General features: G+C 43.6%; 1 protein-coding gene across 1 annotated transcript; it reads right to left on the bottom strand.

Annotated features, from left to right (window-relative positions):
- Positions 1-540: 540 nt before the first annotated feature.
- Positions 541-5,308, bottom strand: LOC138881494 (stress response protein NST1-like). The gene is made up of 7 exons (XM_070161725.1): positions 5,011-5,308; positions 4,098-4,321; positions 3,636-3,824; positions 3,384-3,575; positions 3,048-3,310; positions 1,377-1,452; positions 541-681 (listed from the first exon to the last, which is right to left on the bottom strand). The coding sequence occupies exons 1-7, from the start codon at positions 5,306-5,308 to the stop codon at positions 541-543; spliced, it is 1,383 nt and encodes a 460-aa protein (XP_070017826.1).
- Between the last annotated feature and the right edge of the window lie 5,452 nt (positions 5,309-10,760).

Below are 10,760 nucleotides of genomic sequence, written 5' to 3' on the forward strand. Positions count from 1 at the left end.
CTGGCTAAAATTAAGGAAAAAAGAAATGCAGGAGAAACAAAACCGCTAGGTTTCCACTTTATAAATACATGCGGAAAAATACAAGCTTCGTCTACAACATGCTTAGAAAATACTATATACAAAAACAGGGAAGGAAATGTACGCCCCCCTTGGGGACTATGGCCCGACGACCCCATCCTCACCATCCTCAGCATCGGATAGAAGGAATTTAGCATCGTGTTCTTCCGCCTTGGCTTGCTTGATCTCTTCCGAGAGGTTGAAGCCTCTGGCATGAATTTCCTCGAGGGTTTCCCTCCGAGATTTACACTTCACGTACTCTTTACTATTGCTCTCACGATCAAGAGCTTCGCTCATCTCAGCTCTAGCATAGGCAGCGGCCTTCAAATAGGCCGCCACTTTCTGGTCAACCCTAGTGCGGCTCATTACTGCCTTAGCCTAGGCATTCACCACCTCGGCCTTCACCTTCAAAATCTCAAACTCGAGCCTTGTGATCATATTCGCTCAGACAGAATCACTCGCATAAGTGTTCCAAACTTGCACCTAGAGGGCAGAAGCCTTAGCCAAAGAACCCTCCTTGGCCGCAACTTGGATGTCTACCTGAGCTTTCAACTCGTTAAACTCACGTTTGACCCAACCAACTTTTCCCCAAAGTTGTTCCAGCTCCTCCGTTTTGCTTTCCAACTAAAATATCGAAACATTAATCTACCAAAAATGAAAGGGGGATCATACATCGACATGAAATATAGGTTACCTATATTTTGAGACGGCTTTCGCAGTTTTGACTTTGATTCGCCTCACACCGTAGGTATACCATCTCACTTTCCTTTATCGCACAAATGAGACTAAGGATTTCTCCATATCCAAAGCTTTTCGTAGCCTGGCCTAATGGCGAAGCAGCTTGGACTTAAGATTGTCAAAGACCTGCCAAAGGAAAATTCAATAAGAAAGGAAAGGCGTGAAACCAAGATAAGCCTATACCGGCTACCAAAGCTTACCATAATGCCAAGCCGCTAAGCCTCACCAAAAGCCGAGCCAATGTCCGATAGCCTATTATCCCCCGAAGCGCCTTTGGTAGAAAATGAGGAAGGCACCGTATGACCCTCGTTCCTGGAAGTACCTTCGGCGGGAACGGGAAATGATCTTTCAAAAATAGAGGCCTCCGAAGCTGGAAGATCAGCCAACTCGCCTCTTTTGAATCTCAGACGAGGACTCGCCCCGCCGTAAGCATCCTCACACCTCAGAGACTCTTTCGATTTATTATCGACCCTCGACTCCGAGGTCGGCAGTCTCTCATCCTCCCCTAGGGGCACAGCCTCATCTCGGAAAAATCTCTAACACCTGCGGTGGCAGAGTTAGTGCGCTAAAAGGAAAAGTACCTTTTTGAGGAAGAAAGCCACTAAACGACTACCGTGATGCTTTGCCTCCCATCTCCCCTTGGACAGGTCTCGCCACCTGCACTTATCATAGTTCGAACAAGCTGCTGGCTTGCGGGACCATTCAGCCACATCAGGGACCTCGTTCGGCAACCAAGGAATTGGTACAAAGAATAAAATAGAAAGATGCATTTATGAAGCCCGCCTCCGCTCTGGACAAAGCGATAAAGATACAGGTATGCTACTTACGTGTGAAATTCCATTTCTCAGGAAATGGCAAAAACTCTCCAGGGATAATATCGACCGTTCGTCCTCAAACGAACCGGATCATCCAACCTTGATCCTCATCCTCTTAGTCGTTAACGATAGGGGATCGAGTGGATCGATGCTGCAGAGTAATCAAGCCCCAGTAATGCAGTGACTGATATAACCTAACGGGATGGCTGAGGGTGAATTCGAGCCCGACCTTATCTGCAAAGTACCTTATCACCAGCAGTATCTTCCAAAGGGATGTGTGAGCTGCACCAAGGTTACATAATATCTCCTACAGAATTCAAACACGAACCTGTCGGGGGGAACCGATGTAAAAAGATGCGTATACACGCTCAAAAACCCCTCAACATGGGTCATGATACTATCCTTCGGGGAAGGTACATGCAGTACCACTCCTTCTCCCCATCCGCAATCTTTTCTAATCATCTCTAGGTGGTCCTCCTTTATTGAGGAGATGAACCTCGATGTATTCTCCTGATGCCCTTGAACGTTGGGAGGTCTCTCATACTTCCCAACGTGTAAAGTCTCTCCTAAAGACAATGCACCTCGAGGCCTTCTCACCGGGTACTGGCGGTGTACTACCAACCGGACACAGAATAGAGGCAGAGCTCCCCTATCCTTGATAGGTGGATGTCGATGTAGGAGCATAGCTACGGTAAAATAGGAAGAGGAGGGTGAAGATTTGGGCAAAGGCTTTGTGTTGAAATGACGGGAGAACTAGCACAAAGAACAAAGTTCTATGAAAGAAATAGTTACTCAGAGTAGCAGAATCTCCCTTTGAGAAGCGAGTGAATATATAAAGGCGAGCAACGAATGCTCGCCTACCCAAAAGACCAATTAATTCTGGCCATGACAGCATCTCTTTTTGGGAAATGTACTGGCAGGACTACCCCGGGGGTCCCATTATTAGGTCTCATGAATGTTGCTATCACGCGAAATTTGGGAGGTATCGAGACCTCGAGGTTTTCCTGCTATCATAAGCATCAGCCCCAAAGGAGATATCGACTTTATTTCGAGGTAGAACCCGATCTTGAGGGCCCTGATTATTCCAAGTATGAGCTCCAAAGAGCCAACATCAAAATTCGAAGGCTAACTCCGCAAGAACGATAGAGCATAAAGAATGGAAAGACTTGAAGTAGAAAGATTCTCTTGCATTGCCAAAAATATATATTTACATAGGGCGTATTTACAAGACTTGTTTCCCTAGGAATACATATAAAAAAAGAAATAAGAAAAGCAAAGACAACGCGGGCCTACTCTTCATCACCACTACCCTCTGAACCATCTCCGGGACCTTCATCCAAAGCGACTAAGAGTTCCCAGTTTTCCTCCGATTGTCGGGCCTTCTTGACCGCAGTTAAGAGATCGGAACCTTTGGCACTGGATTCATCTAAGGCTTACCTCCTTGCATTTGCACTAGCATGAGCGACAACCCGAATTAGTTTTTGCTCGGCCTTCACTGATATACTTCGGGCTATTTGATTTGCGGTGGCGGCGTCCTTTACATAAGTAGCAACTTTTCCTTCGACCTTGGACTTGGCCGCAGATAGCATGGCAATCTCTTTTTTAGCATTTTGGAGAAGACCCTGGGTCGATGCTAATTTCGAGGTCACTTCCTCGTTTCGCTTCCTCAGCTCGAGGATCTCCCTATTCTTCTGCCCGATCTGCAAAAGAAAAGGTAAATCACCAAACATTGAATTATGGGAGCGATGAATGGATTTACGAATAACGAATTACCTTATACGCAAGGCCAGCCCTTTCTCTAAGCACTCCCTTCAAACTCACCCGAAGTTCGCTCAACTCCTTCTCCTTTCGGGCACCAGAGGCCTCCGACTCCTGTAGTCCCGAGGCGAGTTTCTCGATCTCCTTTCCACAACATGAAAGCTCCTCTCGGAGCCTAGAGAGGGCGTGATCGTACATCTCCTTAGACTACAGCGAAACACAAGAGTCAGAAAAATGAGGAAAATGCTTGAGACTAAAAAAACATACATGAACAGCCATCACATGTCGTTGGAACTTCTCCGTTTCCTCAATAGCGCGGGGAGAATCAAGATCAATATCCTCACTTGCATCGTCAATGCCATCAAGGAAGTCGCAAAACGCACCTCCCTTCTTGGGAGGACCCCTCAAGTTGGTAGCATTCGGGTCTTGAGCATCCCTTATTTCCCCAGAGGAGAACTGAGGGCCCAAATTAAGGCCATCCAAGGAATCGATGTGACCAAGGTGCAACTCCTACCCCCGAAAAGCTCTGGGCCCAGACCCTTTGAGACCAACAACAATGGTCTCCCCGGCGGGGGCTGCACCACATTCGGCCACGGGATTAGGGACCATATTCACACACTCCTCGAGGGTCTCCTTAACACGGGACCGATCCGAATCGGTCGTTCCCGATTCAGCGGCGTCCGGTTGGGGCACCTACATGACTCCCATGCCCGACCTCGTTCTCTGTACCAAACAGTACTGGCCCTCATCATCATCTTTATCCCCAGTGCTGGGACTTGCTCTGAAAGCTGAAGCCGAGATCCCGGTGGCAGCTTGAGGCCTGCGTAATTTAAGTTTCTTTGCCTCAGGAGAATTAACAGCCGCCTTATTCTTCCTTTTCTTGCCCTTAGCGGGCTCTAAAGTCTCCACCTCACCATCGGGAGGTGGTCTCCTCTGCACACGATCTCTAGGGCCTACACAAACATAGTATCCAAAGTTTATCAGCACTAAGGATACGGGGGAGAAGCATAAGATTAAGATATAGGTGGTAAAGAGAAAATTACCATGATTCTTGGCCACCCATCGCGTTTTAGCCAAGTCGGGCCAAGACCGGACAAGATACGAGAACGAAGTATCTAATCGCCTGATCCATCCTGGCAGATCCTGAACCGTTTCGGGATACCAAGCGGTAGCTGCAAAAACCAAGGGGAGATCATTTTTTGGAAGATAGGCATGAAGATCACAGAGCATGTTCGAAGGGAAAATACTTATGCTGTGTATTCCACTTCTCCGGGAATGGCATCCTCCCGAACGAGATGATGTCCGAGGTCCTCACTCGAACGAACCTGCTCATCCACCCTAGATCCTTGTCCTCATCGGTGCTCGAGAAAAATGATTCTTTGGACCGGTGGTGAAGCTTAATCAAACCTCGATAAAATCGAGGACTATACAATCTGACCAGATGGTCGAGGGTAAAGTTCTCGCTCTTGACCCCATTGGAGAAGTGGCAGAGCATGTAAACTATCCTCCAGAAAGACGGATAGATTTGACCAAGCGTCACTTGGTATAAAATCAAGAATAACTGGATCTATCTCCGAGGAAGAAGGGTTAGAAGAATTGACCGAACCCAGAGTGAACGGCTAAGTATATACATAAAGGAAACTAGCTTTGTGATCTGTTATGCTCTCGTTAGAGTGGGGGATCTCAACCAGTGTTGCCTCCTCCCATCGACAGTCTTCCTTCACTTTCTTTATATCGGCCACAATGCTAATATACTGGGACATGTGTTCGCATCGAACCGATGTAGATGAAGGTTTGTCAATGGTGAAATCCTCCGTCGTGTCGAACCCGATAGGATTACATTGTTCAATGCTTGGTATCACTTTGGGCTTTCCTTTGGATGTTCGGGATGAAGAGGCAGCCTCGTCTTTCCGAGGAACTGTCTTGGAAATTCTGGCCATGATGGTGGTAAAACATTTCTGAGAAAGTAGCCAAAGGATCAAGAACCGAAGAAGAAAGAATGCGAAAGGTGATGGGTCTGGCCTTGAAAATTTGAAGATGTTGAGAAAGTATGAATTATTAAACGATTGATGCATTTATAGGAGCCGTGTGGGAAGCGAAAAGGATGAACCAATAGTGGTTCGTGAGCTTCTCGATAGTTGTGTCTGACGGCGAACCTTGCGACGCTTTTTGAGTATGGAATTTAATGCTCTAATAGACTGATGTCATAGCGGCGATGCTTACGGAGTAGGGGCTCAGGATCATTTCCTATCACTTTGTTCTAAGAAACGCGGGGACTATCTGTATACGATGGAAATCAACGGCTCGATTTCACGAGCATCACGACATATCGAGGGCTTCCAGTGATCGATTCCCAGAATTCTCGACAGTTCGACTTTGAGACAGTGTAAGAAATGACCGGCCTCGAGACAATGTGAATCACCGGTCTCGGCGTATCAAGGCGAAGTTCCCAAGGCACGTGTGTATGGCAGGCCAAATCTAGTGGACTAACCCAAAAGGAGAATCAAGGCATTAAATGGTTGTACCAGCCCCATATCTTTGTAATTAATGCGTTTGTACTATGTTGTCCCCCCTCCCAACCAATATATAAAGGGGATCTCGTTCATTTTGTAATCATCTGTTGCTCCATACTAAATGCACAAGAACATTCTCTCTGCTCTCTAACACATTCTCTTGATCTAGTTATCTCATTTATTGCTCATATTTATTTTATTATATTTATTGTTCTTCATTTATTGCTTATTATTGGCCATAAAGAGCCGTCATTGATTTATTTATAACTGTTAGTCGCCATCGATCATCCTCGATAGCTCCCAGCCGTGCTTCGGACTCGACCTCGAGGCCCTTGAATAGGCAAGCTCGAGACCCCGATTGACAGCTATTCGGTTTGATTAACATCTTGTTTTTAAGCTCTTATCTCTTTTTGAAGTCTTTCACGTAGCATCAACCGCCTAACAACTTGCATAAAATAGATCACGTATATTTAGAACAATTTAATTAAATTTAATTACTATTACCATTTTCACGTTAAACAAGATTCAATTTCAGTTTTTCTTTAGGGAAGACCAAAATAATCACACAAAAATCGTTATTTTGATGAATAAATAGACAGATTCAGAAATATCAGTTATTTTTAACTCTCAACTTGACGTCTTAACATAAGCAGCATAGCAAATTTGCTGGCTTTTTAAGATTTAAAACAATATAATATATTACGCCATCCATATTGTTGATTTAAGCTTGACCAATTGCATGCAATATAAGGTCATCTACCTATAAATCCCGTTGATACTAATTGGACGGTAAAATTTATGTCCAGACACATAATGTTTATACAAAGTCAATAAATACAAGATATATATTTTCATCTATATTTTTATTATTCTTAAATATAATTAAGTGATATTTATTTACTTTTCACATTAATTTATTGATTTTTAAGATTTATTGTTTAATTTGGTGTAAATGCCAATTTAGGTAAGTAAGTGACCTAAATGGACCTCAAAGTGAATGTTAATTAGTGTCGTCAGTACAACTGTATTTCCAAGACGAAAAATTTGGTTTTTGATGGTATACTGTTGAAATCGGGCTCACCCGATTTTACTGATTAACCGAGACCGGGGATGGATCGAGGATCAGCCTCAAAGCATATCTGACCGAGACACAAGGATAGGGTACCGAGTTCGGATTCCAGGTACCTAGCAAGATCAAAACCGATAATGATCGAGGTTGAGCGGGACAAACATCGAGCAAGACCAAAGACAGCATAATAAGAAATTTGAGATATCCGTGACTGGTAGAAAATCATGGCGGAAATATCGGAACAGATCAAATCAAGGGCGGTTGTTTAGCTAATCATGAGATTTACTTTTGTAATTAGAATTATACCATATATAGGATTCCTCTACTATATAAAGAGGTTTCTAATCATTTTGTAAACACCTTAATTCACGCACATCAAAGCAATAGAATACTATGTCTCTCTTGTTCATCAGTTCATTTCATAGTTCTACTCTCAGTTCGAAGGCGACCTAGATCGAGGGCTAAATTATATTTCAATACTGGTTTGCTTTATTTAATTGCTTGTTTCTATTACTAATCTTCACATTTATCAATTGGTATTAGGTGAAATCACGTGTCCTTAAAACTACATTATAAGTTTAATTATTATCCAATTTTAAGGGTAAACAGTTTGGCGCCCACCGTGGGACGAAGGATAATAGTGATTGCCTGGTATTAATTCTCATAACACACACTGTTTTACGCTTGTCCTTGTAAGTGTCTTTGATTTCAGGATCAATATGTCAAACTCTCAAGTAGCACCCACACATATAGATAATGGCCTTGGCTTTCACAATGAAAACGAGAACATAGCCGCCCAGCAAATGGAGTGCCTCCAGCCAACCCCGATAGACCCCCGGCCGTGGACACAATTGACGTCAGCTCCTATATTGCCATTAATGGGAATTTGGGCGTCGACCCTAAAAATAGCATCCGCAGAGATGCTCGAGCAGCCGATCATAACTCACAAAGCAGTGAAGAAGGAGAAATTATTCTTAGAATGATATTCAAGATGTTGCAGACTCAACAAGCTGCGATAGCACAACTCCAAAACCAGAATCGACCACCAAGCAGAATTGAGCTCGAACCATCACAAGAAGTTGTTCATAGAGCTGAATCGGTGCCAAAGAAATCGAGCCGGGGAGAATCGGGGACTAACCCCTCCATTATAAAAATGTTCGAGGAGCTTACTAAACGGATTGAATTAGGAGAAAAGAAAATCGAGGCAACTGATAAAAATGTAGAAACATACAACTCCCGGATTGACCAAATATCGGGGGCACCACCAATTCTAAAGGGTTTGGATTCAAAGAAGCTTTTGCAGAAGCCTTTCCCTCCAAGTGCGGCTTCGAGCCCATCCCGAAAAAATTCTGCATGCGAGAAATTCCCAAATACAATGGAACTGTCGACCCTAATGAGAATGTCACTTTTTATATATGCGCAATAAAGGGGAATGACTTAGAAGCTGATGAGATTGAATTTGTTCTGTTGAAAATGTTTGGAGAAACTTTATCTGAAAGGGGCGATGATATGGTACAATAATTTGCCCCCAAATTCCACTGATTCCTTCACCATGCTTGTAGATTCCTTCATAAAGGCACATGCCTGAGCAATAAAGGTTGCAACTAGGAAGTCGGACCTCTTCAAAGTGAAGCAAAAAGACAACGAAATGTTAAGGGAATTCGTATCTCGGTTACAGATAGAACGCATGGACCTCCCCCCCCCCTCCCGTCATAGATGATTGGGATTTTCAAGCTTTCACTCAAGGTTTGAACGAATGAAGTTCAATAGTATCACGACAGCTCAAGCAAAGTTTAATTGAATATCCAGATATGACCTAGGCCATGTACATAATCGGTACCAGTCAAAGATCAGAGTCGAGGATGATCAATTGGGAGCCCCTTCCGGTTCTGCTTATCCAAGTAGGCTCGTCGGCAGAATTCAAAGGGACATCGATAGAGAAACCCGATTGAATAGAGATCGGTATCAACCATACAGCGCATATCGTTGAAATAACGGCCCAAGACGTAATCCCATTCAAAATGATCGATCAAATTATCGAGGACAGAACTCCCGAGGGCTCATGAGTAAAAGTGGCTTCAATAAACATGTCGAGCCCGCAGAAGCACTATGACTATCATAATACAACTTCAGCATCGATGCATCAGGTATTGTATCAGCCATTGGATGGATCAAGGATACTAGATGGCCTAGACCTTTACAGACCGATCCGGCTCAAAGAAATCTTAATCAAATATGCAAATACCATGGTACCCATGGTCATAGAACCGAAGACTACAGACAGCTGAGGGAGGAGGTAGCCCGTCTATTCAACTAGGGTCACCTTCAAGAATTCTTAAGTGATCGAGCCAAGAACTACTTCAAAAATAGAGATTCAAACAGACAGAACGAGCAGTAAGAGCCACAACATATTATTCACATGATCTTTGGAGGAGTCGATATTCCTCAAGGATCGGTATTTAAACGCACCAAGGTGACAATCTCAAAGGTAAAGCAAACTCGGGACTACTTATCGGAAGAAACCTTGTCTTTCAACGATGAGGCAGAAGGTATCGAACGACCTCACCACGATGCACTGGTAATATCTATCCTTATGAATAAAATTCAAGTTAAACGTGGGTTGATTGATGCAGGTAGCTCGGCAAACATTATTCAATCAAGGGTCATAGAAAAACTCGGCCTCCATGATCAAATCGTGCCTGCAGCTCGATTACTTAGCGACTTGAACATGGCAAGTGAAACCACCAAAAGGGAAATCATTTTGCAAGTAAATATGGACGGGACCATTCAAGAAACAAAATTCCATGTGATCGAAGGTTATATGAGGTACAACGCGCTGCTCCGAAGGCCTTGGATCCACAACATATAGTTCCCTCGATGCTTCATCAAATCCTAAAATTCCCAACATCAGAAGGAATCAAAACTGTGTACGGTGAACAACGCGCCGCAAAAGAAATATTTGAAATCGATGAAGTAGTATCGGTATCAGCCATTTCATCAACAATGGGATCAAAGTCAAAGGGAAATAAAGAAGTTAAATAGCAACCACAATCACCAACCTCGGCCCGATCGGAGGAGCAGGAAACTTTCGATGATGATAATCATATGATACCTCGAACCTTCATAATCCTTGATGATTCTAATGCAATGAAGTTAACGGTCGAAGAGTTGGAACAAATCATACTGATCGAGCATCTGCCCGATCGAAAGGTATAACTGGGCACAGTGTTAACCCCGAGCTCAGGAAAAAACTCGTTCAATTCCTTTTAGATAACACAGATTGTTTTTCTTGGTCTCACCTAGATATGCTAGGGATCCCACCGGAGATCACTAAGCATCGACTGAGCTTGAACCCGAAGTTCGCCCGGTAAAACAAAAGAGAAGGCCTCAGTCCGAGGTAAAACATGCATTCATTAATGATGAGGTAGCCAAACTTCTCAATATAGGATCCATTCGGGAGGTAAAATATCCTGAATGCTTAACAAACGTAGTTGTAGTCTCTAAAAAGGAAAATAAACTTAGAATGTGCGTAGACCATAAGGATTTAAACAAAGCATGCCCTAATGATTCCTTTCCTTTGTCGAATATCAATCGCATAATCGATGCCACGGCAGACAACGAGATCCTTAGTTTTCTCGATGCCTACTTCGGGTACAAGCAAATACAAATGAACCTGGAGGATTAGGAAACGACTTCGTTCATCACTAAATACGACACCTATTGTTATAACTGTATACCCTTTGGACTAAAAATGCTAGTGCTACTTATCAACGCCTAGTAAACTGAATGTTCGAAGAATAAATAGGTAAA

This window comes from Nicotiana sylvestris, chromosome 11 (genome assembly GCF_000393655.2).
Source record: "Nicotiana sylvestris chromosome 11, ASM39365v2, whole genome shotgun sequence".
Lineage (NCBI taxonomy): Eukaryota > Viridiplantae > Streptophyta > Magnoliopsida > Solanales > Solanaceae > Nicotiana > Nicotiana sylvestris.